The sequence below is a fragment of the Haliotis cracherodii genome, unplaced genomic scaffold (genome assembly GCF_022045235.1).
Source record: "Haliotis cracherodii isolate W230 unplaced genomic scaffold, xgHalCrac1.p SCAF_12, whole genome shotgun sequence".
Taxonomy (NCBI): domain Eukaryota; kingdom Metazoa; phylum Mollusca; class Gastropoda; order Lepetellida; family Haliotidae; genus Haliotis; species Haliotis cracherodii.
In genome coordinates this window covers 19465107-19489040 of record NW_027266267.1, presented here as the reverse complement: position 1 = coordinate 19489040, position 23934 = coordinate 19465107, and the positions used below count along the sequence as shown (strand labels likewise).

The 23934-nt window shown below is 41.5% G+C and overlaps 1 protein-coding gene across 1 annotated transcript in view; it reads left to right on the top strand.

Annotated features, from left to right (window-relative positions):
- The first annotated feature begins 1087 nt into the window (after window positions 1-1087).
- The window catches only part of LOC139458232 (uncharacterized), a 30742-nt gene continuing 7895 nt past the window's right edge, over window positions 1088-23934 (top strand). Inside the window, exons 1-10 of the mRNA XM_071239600.1 lie at window positions 1088-1194; window positions 1911-2026; window positions 4170-4305; window positions 6667-6778; window positions 9895-10083; window positions 12257-12369; window positions 13272-13395; window positions 15814-16353; window positions 16432-16523; window positions 18270-18337. Of these exons, the coding sequence (XP_071095701.1) occupies window positions 1088-1194; window positions 1911-2026; window positions 4170-4305; window positions 6667-6778; window positions 9895-10083; window positions 12257-12369; window positions 13272-13395; window positions 15814-16353; window positions 16432-16523; window positions 18270-18337 (1597 nt within the window). The remainder of the gene's footprint in view (window positions 1195-1910; window positions 2027-4169; window positions 4306-6666; window positions 6779-9894; window positions 10084-12256; window positions 12370-13271; window positions 13396-15813; window positions 16354-16431; window positions 16524-18269; window positions 18338-23934) is intronic.

Sequence of the window (23934 nt, the reverse complement as noted above, 5' to 3'; positions counted from 1 at the left end):
TTAAATATGGATATCATCAGACACTGTTGCAGGATCCCGAGCATGCCCAAGGGCAGTATGGAGTTCATGAATGAAAAATAGTATTGATCTGAATTGAAATTTAGGGCTGGGACGGGTAACTCGGGTACTCGGGTCGGATGGGTCCTGAGAAGGACCCGGGTACAAACAGGACTACCCGGACCCGTGGTTAGTCACGTGATATATTGTTTAATGACAAAAACTCTCTATAGCTCAGTGGTTACACAACAAGTCGCTAATGATGGTATTTCTTTCTGACGATGAACACATTCCTTGTGTAAGTTTGAGTAAAGATGATGCTTCAGTCAACCTCAGTGAACGCATGATCTGATTGTTTGATACAGGTATCTAAATAGTTTTAGCCAGGGCTGCGGTAAAACAATTACCAATCAGACATTTTGTTCCCAACTCTTGAGACTTGCAGTGGGTACCCGGGTACGTTCGGTTAATAGGGGGTTGGATACCCGGGTAGTAATTTAGGACTCGTCCCAGTCCTATTTTCTTTCCATGCTGCTGTTTTTATTTTTGGAATTGAGGTACAGCTTGTGACGAAGAATCTTAAGCCATAGTTTAGCCAACTTTATTGTCAATTTCAGTACCTAATTTGTCACTTGTTAGTTGATTTATCTCTATGTTGGATTCAATATGGAAGATGTTAGCTTTAGCGTCATTAGCTATATACTTTTCTGAATCTTGTTGCATCCTTGAGTTAATTTTTAATTTGCAAATATAATTTCAAAAACTGGCGTTTATTTTTGTTTATGCCTAATTGTTTTTCACATTTGAACATATTGGAATGGGTTTGGCACATATAACTCCACACCGATGTGAAGAAATTGGAATAGATCCTGGATGTGTCTATAGACATGATGGATGCTGTTGCCAAAGAACATACTTTGGTTATGGCGCCATCAGAGTCTACCCATAAGCTCCACCCCAGCGCGTGTTACGAGCGAAGTATCAATGTCAGGAGCTAGGTTCAGCCAATCAAAACGCCGGTCTCCAGTGACGTACTTAGCGACGGCTATTGTCCCCGTGGCGTCTGAAAGGAAAGGATTAGGGAGTCGTGATGGCGCAAAACTCAAACATTGCGCGTGTCGATCAAGACATGGAACTTCCAAAATGGTGTCAAGCGTCGACGGAAGCCTCACTTCAAAGATTTACACGTGGACATGGGTAAATATTACAATGAAATTGATATTAAATAAAATAAACTATTTGGCCTTGGCTGCTTGCGATCAGCTGATGACTTGATTGTGTCGAAAGTAAACTGAGGGAAAGTATTTTCTGGCATGAAAGATGAGTAAAATACTGATAGACTGCTGTGGGTGTGTAAGTCTGCTACAATCGTGAATATCAGGGTAGAATAGGTCTTCAGCACCCCATGCTTGCCGTAAAAGGCGACTATGCTTGTCGTAAGAGGCGACTTACGGGATCGGGTGTTCAGGCTGCTGAGGCTGCTGACTTGGTTGATACATGTCATCGTATCCCAATTGCATGGATCGATGCTCAGTTTGTTGTTTAACGCTGCACTCGTCAATATTCCAGCTATATGATGGCGGTCTGTAAATGATCATGTCTTGACCAGTCAGTACGGTGATTAATATCATGAGCATCAACTAGCGCTTTCTATAAAATGCACCGCCGCAGGCTACATTTAGTAAACAAATATTCTAAACTCTCAGCATCACTAGGCATATTCAGTGACATTGCATGTAGAGATTATAGATCACTTGGAGGAGCTTATGCACACTAGATGACCCCTGACGTCACAGGGCATTGTTTTGCCGGTGTGATTGGCAACAAAATACTACAAATTACGTCATGGGGTATTGTCACGTGTTTGAAAAGTTTGTGGTACTGTACTCTAAAGGTAGGCCCAATATTTTCAGTTCAATGGTTAATCTCCTTAACCTTCTCTCGGACCATGCAAACATGGAGAAAAAGGTCGGCCAACTCTACGAAGAGTTTGAAACAAAGTGGAAGAAGAGAGCCCTTATTGAAATTGGTAAGCTTCATGACATGTTGACCGAACATTTCCTTTCGTTAGCTTGTTCATTCATTCATTCATTCATTCATTCAATCATTCATTCACTCACTCACTCACTCACTCACTCACTCACTCACTCACTTACTCACTCACTCACTCACTCATTTATTCATGCATCGGTAAATATCAGGGTCAATGCATCCTTGGGTGACTAAGGTCATAAGCACAAAATTTTTGAGTCAAGGAAAAGTTTTACCTTTTGTATATGAGATATTGATAGCAAAACATACTTCAAGTCTATCTGTGTATATTTTAATCTTGGAAAGTTTAGAAATGCAAACCATAGTCAATATTGTTACCATCCTGTTGATTGAAGGATGTTATCATGAGATGATAACTAGTTTCTGCAACTGTCAACTTGTATGTTTTTGTAGGAGTTAGACACCGATAAAGAAATGTTGCATCAAATATGACTCATCCAACATGTGTCATTTTGGGCGTAAAACATGTCATATATGCAGGGTTCAAGAATTTTCTGTTTATATAGAACACTTATATGTTATATAGTAGTGCTAAATACTGTAAATCGTGAAATTAATGCGACCGCTGGCCCTTAGCCAATAATGCGACTCAATATGAATGCGACACCCCCCTCCTCTCAAGCATCAGTGGATTTATATCTAAAGAAAATGTCCTCTGTCAGATTTACAGGAGAATCCTCACCCTCATCCAACCTTACATTAATCCAATCACACACCAAATAGCACCGCTCATTAGCACTGATTAGAGTACTTCCGCTAAAACAATACATGCGCGCTGGCTCGTATCGGCCTTTGACGCAGTCGCAAAGAACAAAGACACCGTGTTGCGTGGGTGGCGTCTGCCTGGACTTGCAGGTGTGATCAGTGATGACATAAGTGAGTAGAACTCTAGTCTTGACCCCAGCAGTGACAATTCACAGGATGTAATTAGTAATTGAATGGCATTGTTTATATACTTGTTACAAGTTCTGCTCAATAAACAGTGATGTGGAATACATAGTTGTTTGTTTTTAGAGTATGCCTGAGTTGGTATTTCTGCTATCCTAAATGTCTTATTGTTGATATAAAAGTGATGTTTAATAATGCGAGCTAAGACCACTCTCATTTTTTGCATTTTAATCACGCTCGCGTTAATTTCAAGATTGGCAGTAGTAGTGGGACGATAGACTGACCGATGGATCACGATCTTCACTTTTGGATACAAGTATTACAATTGCACACAAAGTAAAACGTATCGATTCTAACCTTAGATGTATTCTTTAATAAATGTTACATCAAACACTTATTACTAGTGAAAATGAGTAGTGAAAATGTAAATATTTTCATCCATTGCGCCTTACTTGACGATGCCAATAGTAAGTTGTTAGTGTGGCAGGTATCTGGCCATCCTGTCTATGAAAAAGATGGCTTACGCATCACAGTTAAGAGCATGTGCCAGTATCATAATATGTATCTGATTGTGAGCAAGGTATCATATTGCACAGTTGGTGTATCGTCCCAGCCCTACTGCTAAAGCAGTGTTCCCGCTGGCTTTTGAAACTGCCCCCTAATTTTTAACAGTACCAACTTTCAACAAATAAAAGTACACATGATAATTATTAGGTTTTAATTCTTTCAACATCATGTTCATTGCAAAGATGTCATCTCGGAAGTAACTACGTCATTCACACAAACTTCAGTCACAATTTTCTCTTTTTTTTAAAATATTTCGAGACGAAGTTGCTACAAATGGTGGTAACAGACAAGCTGACTTTGTTCGAAAAATGTACTAAAATGAATATCACCGATGTTTTGTTTTATAAGGTACTTTATTTGACGGTCCACCCTGGCAGTCACATGAATTACCCGTCCAAGCCTAATTTTATCGGTAAAAAACTGGTAATTACCGGTAAATGGGAATGCTGTAAAGTCAGATGTCCATGTCGGCTAAGGTTAAAGTTACTGTTTGTGCTTGATGGGATAGCGCCGTGGTTAAAACATTGTCTGTTCAAGATCATATGTAAAATATAATGGTTTGCGCATACCTGTTGAGCATTAGAAAACTGTTGAGGTTGTAGGTACATGCTTTTAATTCTCAACATCAAAGACAAAACTCAGTATTAATTATTGCATTCATACAGGTGGCACTATACCTGACAATGAGGTGAATGTTGTATTGAGAATCTGGATGGCCACTTACAAGGAAAAGCAAGATCAGCATATCCAATTATTAAACTCACTGTATGCCACAGATGGCCCCATTCGAAGCCTTCAGAGGTAAGTATTATCTGGATTCAAAGACATGGGCAAACACTACGCTTGAACTTTGCCTTATCATGTGATAGTTTGATTTAAACATTAAATGACTGTTTTTCGTCTATTATATCAAGCACAGAGTTCACCTATTAATTTTAAACTTTTTGTATTCTTTGAAGGCGACATTTCGGTACAGATGCCAATACTAGGGCTGTAACGAATACCGCATCCACTACTCTGTCGCTGACAATAATCTTAACCTATGTAGCAGGGCGTGGAGTCATCCCACAGATGACATCCTTACCTTGTCAGCTTGCTGACAGGGTTAACCTCTTTGGTCATGTGGATAAGGCGTCCAACCTCGGATCAGAAGGTCTGTGGTTTGAATCCCATCACAGGACTCGGAAATTTTATGGCCGCTACATTGGCGCCCAACGTGGTGCTGAGCAAGTTCATATCAAATTTGAGCAAAAGAAGCCTCAGTACCCTACTATGCGGCCCGGGACGTGCCTTCTGTTGACGGGGGAGTATGTAGCAGGGCGTGGAGTCATCCTACAGATGACATCCTTACCTTGTCAGCTTGCTGACAGGGTTAACCTCTTTGGTCATGTGGATAAGGCGTCCAACCTCGGATCAGAAGGTCCGTGGTTTGAATCCCATCACAGGACTCGGAAATTTTATGGCCGCTACATTGGCGCCCAACGTGGTGCTGAGCAAGTTCATATCAAATTTGAGCAAAAGAAGCCTCAGTACCCTACTATGCGGCCCGGGACGTGCCTTCTGTTGACGGGGGAGTATGTAGCAGGGCGTGGAGTCATCCTACAGATGACATCCTTACCTTGTCAGCTTGCTGACAGGGTTAACCTCTTTGGTCATGTGGATAAGGCGTCCAACCTCGGATCAGAAGGTCCGTGGTTTGAATCCCATCACAGGACTCGGAAATTTTATGGCCGCTACATTGGCGCCCAACGTGGTGCTGAGCAAGTTCATATCAAATTTGAGCAAAAGAAGCCTCAGTACCCTACTATGCGGCCCGGGACGTGCCTTCTGTTGACGGGGGAGTATGTAGCAGGGCGTGGAGTCATCCTACAGATGACATCCTTACCTTGTCAGCTTGCTGACAGGGTTAACCTCTTTGGTCATGTGGATAAGGCGTCCAACCTCGGATCAGAAGGTCCGTGGTTTGAATCCCATCACAGGACTCGGAAATTTTATGGCCGCTACATTGGCGCCCAACGTGGTGCTGAGCAAGTTCATATCAAATTTGAGCAAAAGAAGCCTCAGTACCCTACTATGCGGCCCGGGACGTGCCTTCTGTTGACGGGGGAGTATGTAGCAGGGCGTGGAGTCATCCCACAGATGACATCCTTACCTTGTCAGCTTGCTGACAGGGTTAACCTCTTTGGTCATGTGGATAAGGCGTCCAACCTCGGATCAGAAGGTCCGTGGTTCGAATCCCATCACGGGACTCGGAAATTTTATGGCCGCTACACCTACAATACTTGGCTCAAGTGGATGGTGATTGTAGCCACATCCTGAGATCGTGAATTTAAGGATTTACAATAATTGTAGCAATAAGATAATATGGTAAGGTGGTAAGGAAATTCCCACAACTTACACTGAATTAGGATTCTCTGACATTATATCATGGTTAAAATTAAAGCTAGTCCTTCTAGTGGGTGTGGCATATTTTTTTACATTCATTGGGAAATGAATGCTAAAGACATTGACCCATTCACCCACAGAGCTCCAGATAAGCTTTTGGTGTTGTGGGTATTTTACCCATGCATTTTAAAATCATTGGGTATCAGTAATTCTATCTTGGTATTCAAATTTCTGTTACCCACTAGTTTTTACACATGTAGGTATTTAAGTTAAATATTTAAAAACACTATTCATCTAGTCCCTGCAAACTGGTGTCGTGTGGGTTCGAAAGCTTTGTAGGACTCAAAAATACCACGATACTTCCACAAGAAAGTGTGATGGCAAATGATCATGATGTGTAACTGTTATCGTGGAGTTTGGCAAGGTTGATGGAATGCTTGTTTATAATTTCAAAATAAGTTGCTGATTTGCGAATCGAATACGCAGGGTTACTTCACAATATTTTGATGATACGCACAAGTTATATTTTTGTAGCGTATCTGTAATGTTCGTTGCGTATTTAATACGCTTGGATTATATTTTACTGCCTATTTCTGCATTTCTGATGCGTATTTTACGCAGATGCGCAGCTTATCGGGAGCTCTGAAGCCAGTCAATGTTTATAAAACAACTTAATCCCTTATGGTCTCAGACAACACCAAAAGGAAATATGATATCTAGTAGAAATTAGCAGAGATTCCAGTGTTGAAATGTTCATGGTCTTCATCTTTGTCCCAGTTACATCAACTCAGAAGAGGCCCAGGCTACAAGGGAGGCCACTCTAACACTCTTTGAAATGGCAAAGCAAAAGCAAGCTATGCTGGAGCAGGACATCAAACAGCTGAAGGGGGTGAGGGTTTAGCATGTTTATACTGCACCTGACTTGGATAATCAAGGATGATTTCTCCCTAGTGGTTACACACAACCAAATGTGTTCCCATAGACTTCTATAGTAACGTTATATTTTTTTTAAAAATAACTAAGCATTCAACAGCTACTACCTGTACATGTGTGCACAGTTTGGCCTTAGAGCAGCAATAAAAAAATAAAAAATGACTAGCTTAGTCAGCTCCGTTTCCGAGTACCGGAAGCCAAACACAGCACCCCCAGTTTCGCACCAAATGTCACCTACTTGAAAATAGCTGTGGTCACATTCAGCACAAGTCATCATGTTGAAAAAGACAGTACTGAATATAGAAAAACATGGTCTGTTTTACTAACTGGATGGATGTACATTTGAAAGACATAAAAATCTTACAGAATATCCTCCAATCACAGCCTGCAGATATCTCTCGATTTGTACTTAAGGCTCCCTACGAAAACCGCACTGTCCAAACTGGTTCTGATTTGGTGTAGTAGAAACTAATGATCTGAGGTGGTATACCTGTACACACATTCCAGCTGATACCAGGTGATGTGGGGCGGTCGGGTAGCCTAGTGGTTAAAGTGTTCGCTCATCACGCCGAAGACAAGGGTTCGATTCCCGACATGGGTACTATGTGTGATGCCCATTTCTGGTGTCCTCCACCGATATTGCTGGAATATTGCTAAAAGCGTCGTAAAACCATACTCACTCACTCACAAGGTGATGTAGTTGATTTTGACTTCAGTATGATTGGTTGGTTGGTTTGTTGTTTAATACTCAGCAGTATTGTATGAAGGTGGTCTGCAAATAATCGAGTCTGGACCAGACAATCCAGTGATTGATATCATGAGCATCGATCCACGCAATTGGGATCGATGACATGCATCAAGCAAGTCAGCGAGCCTGACCACCCAATCCCGTTAGTCGCCCCCCACGACGAGCATAGTCGCCCCCCCAACGACAAGCATAGTCACCCCCCACGACAAGCTTGGGTTGCTGAAGACATTCTTCCCTGGATCTTCACGGGGTGTCTTCAGTATGACGACTTACTTGTCTTGTCATCTCTGTGTAGCAGGGCGTGGAGTCATCCCACAGATGACATCCTTATCTTGTCAGCTTGCTTACTGGGTTAACCTCTTTGGTCATGTGAACAAGGCGCCCCACCTCGGATCAGAAGGTCCGTGGTTCGTATGGCATTACAGGACTTGAAAATTGTATGGCCGCTTTATTAGCGCTGATTATGTTCTTATAGACCTTTTGTGACATAACGCAACTGTGTGAGTAGGTTGATAAGGTTGTGTTGATAAACTGCGAATGCTCTAGGCATTTGGAAGGAAATACCGTATTCGACGTAATAAGCGCCCAGGGCGCTCTCAAAATTAGAAATAGGGGGCTCTTAATAGAATATTATTTTGTCGGAGTTGAAAGATAAATTTCGTGGTTTATGCTGACAGCCTGAAATGTTTATATACGAGAGATATATTTTTCCAGAATTTAATTGCCTATAATTAAGGGTGCATATAACACACACGTGCGTATTATACGCGAATAAATAAGTATTGTGTACATTGATCAATCGGAAAGGGTGCTAATTGGGATTGTTCACGAGCCAATATCTTAGCAAATATCGCCGTGAGCGCTTATTAGAGCGGGGCGCTTATTACGTCGAATACGGTACCCCAATTTTAATTGCATTGTAAGACCAAGGTTTCATAGTTGAATTTTATAAACTCGCCTTTTGATATGAATGTTATGTTGGTTTTTGATTTGTTAAAAGTTAAAAGGAAGCTCCAACCTCAAAAATCGTGTTTAGTTTTTGTAACCCATTGTTTTCTCAGAGCCACCGGGGCTGGTGATGAAAGGGTGTTCATTCTAAAATGTCATGACTTCAGTTGTGTGCATATAGCATATACCGTATTCGACGTAATAAGCGCCCCGCTCTAATAAGCGCCCACGGTGATATTTGCTAATATATTGGCAAGTGAACAATCCCAATTAGCACCCCTTCCGATTGATCAATGTACACAAGATCTATTTATTCGTGTATAATACGAAATCGTGTGTTAAATGCACTCTTAATTATGGGCAATTAAATTCTGGAAAAATATATCTGTTGTTTATAAACAGTCAGACCGTCAGCATAAACCACGATATTTATCTTTCAACTATGATTTTTCCACCAAAATAATATTCTGATAAGAGCCCACTCTTTCTAATTTTGAGAGCGCCCTGGGCGCTTACTACGTCGAATACGGTAGTCTTTCTCTTGTCAGATTCATCGAATTCCTTTTATACTGTGACAAACTGTATTGTTTCATTATAGTATAGTCCTTTTCTCTCTGCTTTTCTTGCGTTTTGACGGTTTACAAGTTGAATAAAAAACTCCTCTGTTTGTCATGTTTGTACATACATTTTTGTTTTATCAAGTGAACTTTAATTCGACCCAACCATCATCTCAAGGCAAGGGCGTTAACCGACTATAAAAGTCAAGTTTCCACCCTTGATCAACTACACTGGAATTTCTGGGCTCAATCGTAGCGCCACCAGTGACAATTGTGGGTTATGTCCCTTTATGTCCCTCCTACTGACCAATCAGATTCCATCCCTCATATCACTTGCATTTGCCACAAACTAAATGGTGGCGCTCTGTCAAGATGATCAAATCGATAATCAAAATCTATGTCTTAATAAAATGGGACTTTCTGCACAAAGTGCATCAAATCACGTGAGCACCTTGATTAGAAACATGAAAGGATTTGGAGGATATCTGTTGACGCCAAGTTGGCAGTACACATGCTTTACAAATCTGGCAATTGACCGATCTCTACACGGCAGTTTACGAACTGGATGTCGATTTCGTTACGAGATCTTAATTGGACTATGCATAGACTTGTTAGTCCAGCCAAAATATAACTCCATAATTCCTGCCTAGCTTGGCAAGGGTGGAAACTGGACTTTTATAGTCGCTTAACTCACTTGCCCTGGGAAGATAAGACAACAAAATTTTACCAGGATCGAGCTTCGGACTGTGAACTCATCTAAAGTTTTTGTTTCTCTGATGAAATGTTTGTTCCTCAGGGTTTAATCCGTTATATTCACAGAACTTCTTCCTGGCTAAGGACAAGGAGGTTGACTTCAAGCTGGAGCTGGACGCTGCACAGGACGACCATGCCCGATATGGCGCTCTGGTGACTCGGTGGAAGCAGCTGCAGGCTGATGGTGAAAGGGCCAGCACATCCTACAGACAAAAACTGCAAGAGGAAAAATCTACACGAACGACTTTCATAGAAGTAAGGACTTGTGGAGGGATTATAACAGTGTATAGATATTTATACCTGATCTGTGCGGGGATTATAACAGTGTATAGATATTTATACCTGATCTGTGCGGGGATTATAACAGTGTATAGATATTTATACCTGATCTGTGCAGGGATTATAACAGTGTATAGATATTTATACCTGATCTGTGCGGGGATTATAACAGTGTATAGATATTTATACTTGATCTGTGCAGGGATTACAGGTTAACAAGAGTATGACTTTCATAGAAGTAAGGACTTGTGCAAGGATCATAACAGTGTATAGATATTTATACCTGATCTGTGCGGGGATTATAACAGTGTATAGATATTTATACCTGATCTGTGCAGGGATTACAGGTTAACAAGAGTATGACTTTCATAGAAGTAAGGACTTGTGGAGGGATTATAACAGTGTATAGATATTTATACCTGATCTGTGCGGGGATTATAACAGTGTATAGATATTTATACCTGATCTGTGCGGGGATTATAACAGTGTATAAATATTTATACCTGATCTGTGCGGGGATTATAACAGTGTATAGATATTTATACTTGATCTGTGCAGGGATTACAGGTTAACAAGAGTATGACTTTCATAGAAGTAAGGACTTGTGCAGGGATCATAACAGTGTATAGATATTTATACCTGATCTGTGCGGGGATTATAACAGTGTATAGATATTCATACCTGATCTGTGCAGGGATTACAGGTTAACAAGAGTATGACTTTCATAGAAGTAAGGACTTGTGGAGGGATTATAACAGTGTATAGATATTTATACCTGATCTGTGCGGGGATTATAACAGTGTATAGATATTTATACCTGATCTGTGCGGGGATTATAACAGTGTATAAATATTTATACCTGATCTGTGCGGGGATTATAACAGTGTATAGATATTTATACTTGATCTGTGCAGGGATTACAGGTTAACAAGAGTATGACTTTCATAGAAGTAAGGACTTGTGCAGGGATCATAACAGTGTATAGATATTTATACCTGATCTGTGCAGGGATTACAGGTTAACAAGAGTATGACTTTCATAGAAGTAAGGACTTGTGCAGGGGTTATAACAGTGTATAGATATTTATACCTGATCTGTGCGGGGATTATAACAGTGTATAGATATTTATACCTGATCTGTGCAGGGATTACAGGTTAACAAGAGTATGACTTTCATAGAAGTAAGGACTTGTGGAGGGATTATAACAGTGTATAGATATTTATACCTGATCTGTGCAGGGATTACAGGTTAACAAGAGTATGACTTTCATAGAAGTAAGGACTTGTGGAGGGATTATAACAGTGTATAGATATTTATACCTGAACTGTGCGGGGATTATAACAGTGTATAAATATTTATACTTGATCTGTGCAGGGATTACAGGTTAACAAGAGTATGACTTTCATAGAAGTAAGGACTTGTGGAGGGATTATAACAGTGTATAGATATTTATACCTGATCTGTGCGGGGATTATAACAGTGTATAGATATTTATACCTGATCTATGCAGGGATTACAGATTAACAAGAGTATGACTTTCATAGAAGTAAGGACTTGTGCAGGGGTTATAACAGTGTATAGATATTTATACCTGATCTCTGCGGGGATCATAACAGTGTATAGATATTTATACCTGATCTGTGCAGGGATTACAGGTTAACAAGAGTATGACTTTCATAGAAGTAAGGACTTGTGCAGGGATTATAACAGTGTATAGATATTTATACCTGATCTGTGCGGGGATTATAACAGTGTATAGATATTTATACCTGATCTGTGCAGGGATTACAGGTTAACAAGAGTATGACTTTCATAGAAGTAAGGACTTGTGCAGGGGTTATAACAGTGTATAGATATTTATACCTGATCTGTGCGGGGATTATAACAGTGTATAGATATTTATACCTGATCTGTGCAGGGATTACACATTAACAAGAGTATGACTTTCATAGAAGTAGGGACTTGTGCAGGGGTTATAACAGTGTATAGATATTTATACCTGATCTGTGCGGGGATCATAACAGTGTATAGATATTTATACCTGATCTGTGCAGGGATTACAGGTTAACAAGAGTATGACTTTCATAGAAGTAGGGACTTGCGCAGGGATTATAACAAATGTCAAAATGATATTTTCTATATGTTTCAGGAAATGAAAAGATTCCAGGATGAATCTAATGCTCATGAGAGAGCCCGCCTTCAGCAGCTGCAGCATGTGATGACTTCAGTCATACACATCAGTAAAGCAGTAGAAATCCACAGGTAGATATGATACGATGAGCTAGAATTGTCCCAAAAGAGCTTACAGAAATGGACTTGTAGATACCAGATGACAGAAAGTCGAGCTATGGACACAAATATTGAGCTTGTAAAATCACATAGCTGATTGCACATGTAATTAATTTGATATCACGAGTTTAAAGAGTTGTTTCGGTGAAATATATGTGTGGGATCTGCCAAATGACTGCCAGGTTATAATAGGTTTTCAGCAACCCCTGCTTGCTGTCAGACCCGCTGACTTGGTTGATACATTTCATCATATCTCATTTGATTGGATGGATGCTCATGATGTCAATAACTGGATTGTCTGGTCCAGACTCGATTATGTACAGACCACCGTCATATAGCTGGGATATTGCTGAGTGTGGCTTTAAACAAACAAACAAACAAACAAACAAACAAACAAACAAACAAACAAACAAAACCAAATGATTGCCATGTGTCTCTCAATGTGTGAATAACTGTCTCATGAAGAACAAGTGACATAATTTCAAAAATTATGATGTCATGGTATCCGCAGGGGTCACAGGGGGCCCAGTTGTCTAAGATGCCGCGATTCGCTGTGCAGAGTTACGTCCCTTGGGCACGCCAGAAACCTATGACTGTGGGTTCTAATCCCGGTTCGCTCGATTATGTTTCTAGGTTTGTCAGCACCATACCCGTGCTCGTGGGTTTCACCGAAGTGGTAAACGTCTGAGACCTGCATCACTTCGGGCTTTCCTCCCACATTAAGCTGACACGCCGTGATATAACTGGAATAATGTTAAAAGCGGCGTTAAACCCAACTCACACATCAAACCTCTACTGCCTATGCTGGTTATAATGTCAAATTGTCAAACATTTCTATGTTATTCCATTTCGTCACCATATACATCTTCCTCCAGGGGAGAGAGACTGGGTCCATTATTTGAAGATGGAATCTCCCGCCTTGAGAAATATGACTTTGAGAGAGAAATTGCCCTCTTCAATCAGCTCAATGTGTATCAGCATGAGTTCCCTGTGGAACAGGTGAGTTGTGGGGTTGTCTGTCAGTGGGCACGTGTTGAAGGGTGGGGTTGTCTGTCAGGGGGCACGTGTTGAAGGGTGGGGTTGTCTGTCAGGGGGCACGTGTTGAAGGGTGGGGTTGTCTGTCAGTGGGCACGTGTTGAAGGGTGGGGTTGTCTGTCAGGGGGCACGTGTTGAAGGGTGGGGTTGTCTGTCAGGGGTCACGTGTTGAAGGGTGGGGTTGTCTGTCAGGGGGCACGTGTTGAAGGGTGGGGTTGTCTGTCAGGGGGCACGTGTTGAAGGGTGGGGTTGTCTGTCAGGGGGCACGTGTTGAAAGGTGGGGTTGTCTGTCAGGGGGCACGTGTTGAAGGGCGGGGTTGTCTGTCAGGGGGCACGTGTTGAAGGGCGGGGTTGTCTGTCAGGGGGCACGTGTTGAAGGGTGGGGTGTTGTCTGTCAGGGGGCACGTGTTGAAGGGTGGGGTTGTCTGTCAGGGGGCACGTGTTGAAGGGCGGGGTTGTCTGTCAGGTGGCACGTGTTGAAGGGTGGGGTGTTGTCTGTCAGGGGGCACGTGTTGAAGGGGGGGGTGTTGTCTGTCAGTGGGCACATGTTGAAGGGTGGGGTTGTCTGTCAGTGGGCACGTGTTGAAGTGTGGGGTTGTCTGTCAGTGGGCACGTGTTGAAGGGTGGGGTGTTGTCTGTCAGTGGGCACGTGTTGAAGGGTGGGGTTGTCTGTCAGGGGGCACGTGTTGAAGGGTGGGGTTGTCTGTCAGGGGTCACGTGTTGAAGGGTGGGGTTGTCTGTCAGGTGGCACGTGTTGAAGGGTGGGGTGTTGTCTGTCAGGTGGCACGTGTTGAAGGGTGGGGTGTTGTCTGTCAGGGGGCACATGTTGAACGGTGGGGTGTTGTCTGTCAGGGGGCACATGTTAAAGGATGGGGGGTTGTCTGTCAGGGGGCACATGTTGAAGGGTGGGGTGTTGTCTGTCAGGGGGCACATGTTAAAGGATGGGGGGGTGTCTGTCAGGGGGCACATGTTGAAGGGTGGGGTTGTCTGTCAGGGGGCACATGTTAAAGGATGGGGTGTTGTCTGTCAGGGGGCACATGTTGAAGGGTGGGGTGTTGTCTGTCAGGGGGCACATGTTAAAGGATGGGGGGTTGTCTGTCAGGGGGCACATGTTGAAGGGTGGGGTGTTGTCTGTCAGGGGGCACATGTTAAAGGATGGGGGGGTGTCTGTCAGGGGGCACATGTTGAAGGGTGGGGTTGTCTGTCAGGGGGCACATGTTAAAGGATGGGGTGTTGTCTGTCAGGGGGCACATGTTGAAGGGTGGGGTGTTGTCTGTCAGGGGGCACATGTTAAAGGATGGGGGGTTGTCTGTCAGGGGGCACATGTTGAAGGGTGGGGTGTTGTCTGTCAGGGGGCACATGTTAAAGGATGGGGGGTTGTCTGTCAGGGGGCACATGTTAAAGGGTGGGGTGTTGTCTGTCAGGGGGCACATGTTGAAGGATGGGGGGATGTCTGTCAGGGGGCACATGTTGAAGGGTGGGGTGTTGTGTATCAAGGGACACATGTTGAAGGGTGGAGTTTTGTGTGTCAGGGGACACATGTTGAAGGGTGGGGTGTTGTCTGTCAGGGGGCACATGTTGAAGGGTGGGGTGTTGTGTATCAAGGGACACATGTTGAAGGGTGGGGTTTTGTGTGTCAGGGGACACATGTTGAAGGGTGGGGTGTTGTCTGTCAGGGGGCACATGTTGAAGGGTGGTGTGTTGTGTATCAAGGGACACATGTTGAAGGGTGGGGTTTTGTGTGTCAGGGGACACATGTTGAAGGGTGGGGTGTTGTCTGTCAGGTGGCACGTGTTGAAGGGTGGGGTGTTGTCTGTCAGGTGGGACGTGTTGAAGGGTGGGGTGTTGTCTGTCAGGGGGCACATGTTGAAGGGTGGGGTGTCTGTCAGGGGGCACATGTTGAAGGGTGGGGTGTTGTCTGTCAGGGGGCACATGTTAAAGGATGGGGGGTTGTCTGTCAGGGGACACATGTTGAAGGGTGGGGTGTTGTCTGTCAGGGGGCACATGTTGAAGGGTGGGGTGTTGTCTGTCAGGGGGCACATGTTAAAGGATGGGGTGTTGTGTGTCAGGGGGCACATGTTGAAGGGTGGGGTGGGGTTTTGTGTGTCAGGGGACACATGTTGAAGGATGGGGTGGGGTTTTGTGTGTTGAAGGTTGAGGTTGGATTTTTCACCACAGGGTCGGAACATTTTCAGTGAATGCTACCGGGGTATGTATTTAATCCTAATATTTTTTCCGGGTCGGCACTAAAGTTGGACGGAACAAAAACATAAGGTGATGGCTGTAACGTAACAATGACAGTCAACCCTGATGTTCTGTCCGGGTGACCCTATGACATTTCCCTGTGTAGAATGTATACATGTGTTCATTATTCCTTTACAGCTGCACCCATCTGAAGTGTTGGCCAAGAAGGAAACAGAGGAGAAATCTCACTTAGACTTGGCGCCATCTCCAACAGCTAAAGCTGGCCCATCTGTAGAGTTGGCCAAGAAGAAAACAGAGAAGAAATCTCACTTCGATGCGGCGCCATCTCCGGCAGCTAAAGCTAACCAATCTGTAATGTTGGCCAAGAAGAAAACAGAGGAGAAATCTCACATAGATACGGCGCCATCTCCGGCAACTAAAGCTGTCCCATCTGTAAAGTTGGCCAATAAGAAATCTCACTTAGATGCGGCGTCATCTCCGGCAACTAAAGCTGTCCCATCTGTAAAGTTGGCCAATAAGAAATCTCACATAGATGTGGCGTCATCTCCGGCAACTAAAGCTGTCCCATCTGTAAAGTTGGCCAATAAGAAATCTCACATAGATACGGCGCCATCTCCGGCAACTAAAGCTGTCCCACCTGTAGAGTTGGCCAAGAAGAAATCTCACTTAGATGTGGCGCCATCTCCAGCAGCTAAGGCTGGCCCATCTGTAAAGTTGGCCAAGAAGGAAACAGAGAAGAAATCTCACTTAGATGCGGCGCCATCTCCGGCAGCTAAAGCTCGCCCATCTGTAAAGTTGTCCAAGAAGGAAACAGAAACGAAATCTCACTTAGATGTGGCGCCATCTCTGCCAGCTGAAGCTGGCCCATCTGTAGAGTTGAATGACATGTAAGTTTTTTTTCTCATAATAATTTGTTTGTTGTTTAACTGTCCACTCAGCATTATTCCAGCTATAAGATGGTGCCCTGTAAATAATGCAACATGGACCAGCTAAAGTGGTGATTGATATCATCTGACCAGCCAATCCATTTTGTGGCCTATTACAACAAGCATAGGTTGCTGTGGGCTTGTGGCCTATTACGACCAACATAGGTTGCTGTGGGCTTGTGGCCTGTTACAACCAGCATAGGTTGCTGTGGGCTTGTGGCCTATTACGACCAGCATAGGTTGCTGGGGCTTGTGGACCATATATAGTTATGACACCATGTATAGTTATGACACCAGGTATAGTTATGACACCAGGTATAGTTATGACACCAGGTACAGTTATGACACCATGTATAGTTATGACACCAGGTATAGTTATGACACCAGGTATAGTTATGACACCAGGTACAGTTATGACACCAGGTATAGTTATGATATCATGTATAGTTATGACACCAGGTATAGTTATGACACCAGGTATAGTTATGACACCAGGTATAGTTATGACACCATGTATAGTTATGACACCAGGTATAGTTATGACACCAGGTATAGTTATGACACCAGGTACAGTTATGACACCATGTATAGTTATGACACCAGGTATAGTTATGATATCATGTATAGTTATGACACCATGTATAGTTATGACACCATGTATAGTTATCACATCAGGTATAGTTATGACACCAGGTATAGTTATGACACCAGGTATAGTTATGACACCAGGTATAGTTATGATATCATGTATAGTTATGACACCATGTATAGTTATGACACCATGTATAGTTATCACATCAGGTATAGTTATGACACCAGGTATAGTTATGATATCATGTATAAATATGACACCATGTACAGTTATGACACCAGGTATAGTTATGACACCAGGTATAGTCATCACATCAGGTATAGTTATGACACCATGTATAGTTATGACACCAGGTATAGTTATCACATCAGGTCTAGTTATGACACCAGGTATAGTTATGACACCAGGTATACTTATCACATCAGGTCTAGTTATGACACCAGGTATAGTTATGACACCAGGTATAGTTATCACATCAGGTCTAGTTATGACACCAGGTATAGTTATGACACCAGGTATAGTCACCACACCAGGTACAGTTATGACACCAGGTATAGTTATGACACCAGGTATAGTTATCACATCAGGTCTAGTTATGACACCAGGTATAGTCATCACACCAGGTATAGTTATGACACCAGGTATAGTTATGACACCAGGTATAGTAATGACGCCAGGTATAGTTATGACACCAGGTATAGTTATGACACCATGTATAGTTATGACACCAGGTATAGTTATGACACCATGTATAGTTATGGCACCAGGTATAAATATGACATCATGTATAGTTATGACACCAGGTATAGTTATGACACCATGTATAGTTATGACACCATGTATAGTTATGACGCCAGGGCCCACTTGCACAAAGCGATCTTAGCGCTAAAATGATCGTAACTCCCATACGTTAACATAGGCTTATGACAGTCTTAGCGCTAAGATCGCTTTGTGCAAGTGGGCCCTGGTATAGTTATGACACCAGGTATAGTTATGACACCAGGTATAGTTATGACACCTGGTATAGTTATGACACCTGGTACTGTTATCACACCAGTTAGACCAGGTATAGTTATTGCACAAATGTAATGTATAGTCACTGATGTGTGTTACAGTCAAGTACTGCCAGTCACAAAAGAGACAGCTGTGCCTGTACGACCCATATTAAAGTCAGCGGGGCCAAGTAAGTACTTCAACCTTCATGTTAACTTTAACTTCTTTAAATCTAAGTATTATCTATATACTCTTCACAAAAAGTAGTTGCTACTTAGTAGTTGTTGGATCAGTAGTGCGTAATAGTGCCATGACTCGACGTATTCACTCGACAAGGCAAAGTGAGTATGGGTCTGACTCTCACAATGGCGATTTGAGGGCATCTGTCCCACTCCTCATGCAGTGCCTGGCCAAGTTCAGCCAACGTGGTTGGCGGCCTGTGTCGCTGACACACACATCTCCCTATCATGTCCCAGAAGTTTCCTATGGGAGAAAGATCTGGGCCCACTTGCACAAAGCGATCTTAGCGCTAAGATGATCATAACTCCCATACTTTAACATAGGGTTACGATAGTCTTAGCGCTAAGATAGCTTTGTACAAGTAAGCCCTGGGCTCATTGCTGGCCTTTGCATCCTAGGGATGTTGTGCTGCTGGAGGTGAGCACTGACGATCCCTGCACGGTGAACCACTAAGCGTCAACCCACATAACTTGCTTTGGTTTGATTTGTTGTTTAACGCCGCTGTCATAGCGACTGATTTACAACATCCATTGTCTGAAGAACATTTGATTGCAAAGGCTCATTACCCTGGAGCCATGACATCTATATGCCTTGAAACACTTAATTGCTGTTATTTATTAGATGCTAATCCTATTTGTTAATCCCCATTTTTGTGTACATCGACCGTCTGCCATCCTGAACAGGATGTGCAAGTGTGTCCCTGATGATTTACTGTTTACATTTATATAAGACCTTTTTTTCTCCTTCTTTTCTCCTCTCTGGACCAGGGCTTATATAGCCAATATAACCTGACATTAAGTAAGTAATAAATATAAATGTAAACAGTAAATCATCAGTGACATACTTGCACATCCTGTTCAGGATGGCAGACGGTCGATGTACACAAAAATGGGGATTAACAAATAGGATTAGCATCTAATATATAACAGCAATTAAGTGTTTCAAGGCATATAGATGTTATGGCTCCAGGGTAATGAGCCTTTGCAATCAAATGTTCTTCAGACAATGGATGTCGTAAATCAGTCGCTATGACACCGCACTCAGCAATATTCCAGCTACATGACGGTCTGTAAATAATCGAGTCTGGACCAGACAATCCAGTGAGTAATATCATGAACCTCGATCCATGCAATTGGGATCGATGACATGCATTAACCAAGTCAGCAAGCCTGACCACCGGATCCCGTTTGTCGCCTCTTACGACAAGTATAGTCGTCTTTTACGGCAAGCATGGGTTGCTGAAGACCGATTCTACCCCGGATCTTCACGGGCCAACAAAGGGTGTCAGTGTATTGTCCCTGTTCGCCTTTTTCACACTTCGCTACGTCCGATTTGAAAGCGAGGCTTGGAGAGCAGAAGGTGAAGGCTGGATAGCACATGAAACACACGGAGATGTCAACAAGGCACGCAATCGGGACAAACTGTGACAATTTAACTATCCCGGTACATTTATCGTAAGTATTGAACATTATTCTTATTCTTATCATTGACAAACTATTCTACTGTTATCTGGTCTCCTTATCGATATAAATTTGAGTCTGGCCGTTCTGTTGTGATTTCAATTTAAAATATCCATGACCACCTGGTAACTCCCAGTTCAGTTTATGGTAGCTGAACAGACTTAATACAAATGCTACTGAGATCTTGTAAAGAATAATTCATTGTTTACACACCATTAAGCCAAACTATTTATTGTGAGTTTAAATAACTTTGCGGGTTGTATTTGAAGTCGAAATATTGACATTTTGACCATATCTAGATAGATGTCAGAAACTTACTAAATTGATATGTTGATATAATGTATCAAATTGTAACCTACTGAGAATTTACAATCGTAACAAATCAGAAGTTTGCATCAGTTGCGTATTTAATGTAAATTGTAATGGGCTCAAATGCATTCCAATAAAATATTAGACCTCTAGATCTACTTGTGCTGTTGTGATTGTGAACAGTTGTTATTTTGATTGTCAATGTTGACAGATTAGATAGCATGAGGTGTAATATTTCAACTGAATTATTACATAAAGGGTGTGTAAATATTTGAAGTAAAGTACAGTTTGATCTGCAATTTTGTAAACAAATTTCTATTTACTTTACTGTACCAAATTAATCATGTCATAAAATGAACAAAAACACAACTAATTAATGGCCAGTAAATGATCAATCTACATGTGATCTGTATATAATTTACAGAGACAGATAACTCTTTAACAGTCTGTATTCAAATATTTCAAATGCATAAATTAATATTGACATACTATAAACTTAAAGTATAAACAGAATTATTTTTAATTCCCATGGGTATTGCAATCATAACTCATTTATTCCCTTTGTTTAATTGTGAAACCCATCTGGTTTTATGTCCACAAACATGTTTTGAAACTTTTAAAACGAAATAATTTCTATTGTGCAAGCAATTGTCATGTACTATTGATTATTAATCAAATCAATTTATATGTAAGAATATAGTTGTGCTTACTGTGCCATTTTGCAATAATTATATTGTTATGATGTAATAGTTTACTATTGTTAACAATCTTTAGAACTTGAGTTTATTTCAGTCAAGTCAAGTGGTGTGATAATTTTTATAATTTTTATAATTCAATCAAAACGAGAACTATAAAAAAATATAAATACATAGAAGAAATTTGTTTTCCTTGTCAAATAACGATAAAAACATGAATTTATCTCATCATGTGACCTGACAAAGTTAATATTTTCAAGTCAAGACATCAACTTTAGTAAACCACAAGAAGAGGTAAACATTTCATTTGACAAAAGAAATTCAAGTCTTATATTTTCTTTGTGATCTATATGACCTTACTCAGAAAAACATAGTGTCAATGAGGCAGACTGACAGTAGGTGTGACAAAATGTGATATTTCACCTGATTTTAATAACAATCTTATTTATTTCACTCTGGCGAGAGTATGTTTTCAGCATGGTCAGACTAAACAAAGTATTTCATGATTAAATACATACCGGTAATAGAAACGTGTTTCATTAAAACAAGAGTGAATTTCTGTGTGACATTGATATAAAGAGCTGTAGTACACTGTCATTAAATTGATGCATCTGTTGAGTTTACTGTTTACACAGAATATACTGTTTGAGTTTTCGACACATCAGATGAATTGATGCCTTCAAGATTGTTCCAAAGTAGCATCTAATGTTACACACTGTGATTAATTTTCCTTAAACTTCTCTATTTCAGAAGAATGTTGTTTTCTAAATAAGCAATATTTTGAGAGAAGGTGAATATGCATTGTTTATAAAAAAAATTTGGAAGTAGAAATATTATTACAATATTATTGAATTATTAATTTCAGGCCAGCGAGTCAACACAATGAAGTACTAGTATCCGGTGACGGATGTCTGGAGGAGCTTTCTGCTGACAGTAACACTGGTTACAATGTGCGTCCTGTCAAAGGACGAGGAAGTGAAAAGCCTTATTCAGTCACACATTGTACCATTTGTTTACAAGCAAGAAAATTATTTTCTCCTGGAATTTAATTAGGTGCTTTTGACTGACAAAGAAACCTGGTCAGTGTTAAGTTTTGAAAACCTATATTGTGAGAAATAAAGACATGAAAATTTCGGTTTGTTTTTCTTTATTAAATATGAGAAATCCAGATTGTTCCATCAACATAATTTGTACCGATACATATATTTTATCTTGGCTTGATTACCAAATGAAGTTGATTCCTATTCATCTTTTGTTATTTTATCTGTACAAGACATTTTCAAACTATTCAGGATAAATGTATTAGTAGCTTCCTTTTGATATACAATTACCTAACATCATACAGGATTAGGTGAGGGTGTTCAAGAAGTTGGTAGTTGTATCAATTCTTATATTTCTTCAATTTCATCCATTATTAATATTTATCAATTTTAAGTTTCCTTTTAACTTATTGTAAACATTTCACACATTATTACTGTTGTCGTGCAGGCTGCAATCTCAATCGTTAATAATCGGTTAAATAGGTGATGTTTGAAGAACAAGTAAAGTTTCATCTGTCATTGTACACACTGAATAGAGTTATCGCCCCTTTTGAATATTTATTTTGAAAATGCATCTCGAAATGCATCTTTCCATTCACTTCCGGGATCCTGACAGAAAAATGCTAATACCAGTGTATTACAGGCATATTTTAGTTGGACCTCAGGATTAAATGTGAAATATCTTCTGTATTAGATACAGAGGATACCATTTTTGTTTTTTTGAAATGTCCATCAGTGAAATGCATAACATGCTGTCTGTTCCCTATCAGCTGATGCGACTCACACTGCATGGAGCTATGCTCTCCAAGCCTCGTTTTCGATCCAAGATGGCGAAAGTGTGAAAAAGAGAACACCTTGGTAGACTGACAGCCAAGTCCTGGTTGTATTGTGTGTCATGGTGGAGAACACCTTGGTAGACTGACAGCCATGTCCTGCTTGTATGGCGTGTCATAGTGGAGAACACCTTGGTAGACTGACAGCCATGTCCTGCTTGTATTGTGTGTCATGGTGGAGAACACCTTGGTAGATTGACAGCCATGTCCTGGTTGTATGGTGTGTCATGGTGGAGAACACCTTGGTAGACTGACAGCCATGTCCTGGTTGTATTGTGTGTCATGGTGGAGAACACCTTGGTAGACTGACAGCCATGTCCTGCTTGTATGGTGTGTCATGGTGGAGAACACCTTGGTAGACTGACAGCCATGTCCTGGTTGTATTGTGTGTCATGGTGGAGAACACCTTGGTAGATTGACAGCCATGTCCTGGTTGTATGGTGTGTCATGGTGGAGAACACCTTGGTAGACTGACAGCCATGTCCTGGTTGTATTGTGTGTCATGGTGGAGAACACCTTGGTAGATTGACAGCCATGTCCTGGTTGTATTGTGTGTCATGGTGGAGAACACCTTGGTAGACTGACAGCCATGTCCTGGTTGTATTGTGTGTCATGGTGGAGAACACCTTGGTAGACTGACAGCCATGTCCTGCTTGTATGGTGTGTCATGGTGGAGAACACCTTGGTAGACTGACAGCCATGTCCTGCTTGTATTGTGTGTCATGGTGGAGAACACCTTGGTAGACTGACAGCCATGTCCTGCTTGTATGGTGTGTCATGGTGGAGAACACCTTGGTAGACTGACAGCAATGTCCTGCTTGTATGGTTCTGTCTTTGGTCATAGGGCCCCTATCTTAACCCAAGTGTTTTTAATGAATATTTAGGGGGTCCCTAGAATCAGATACTATAGTGGTAAACCTCAGGGGCCCCAGGGCCTATACCTATACAGTAAACTACGTTTATAACGAACACGCTTATAACGAACTAACGGATATAACGAACTAACTTTTTAGTCCCGACTATATGCTGTAGTTATGCTGTATATATGCTTATAACGAACTAACGGATATAACGAACTAACTTTTTAGTCCCGACTATATGCTGTAGTTATGCTGTATATATGCTTATAACGAACTACGGTTATAACGAACTAAAATTAGTAGTCCCTTTGAGTTCGTTATAACCGTAGTTTACTGTATTTCAAACACTG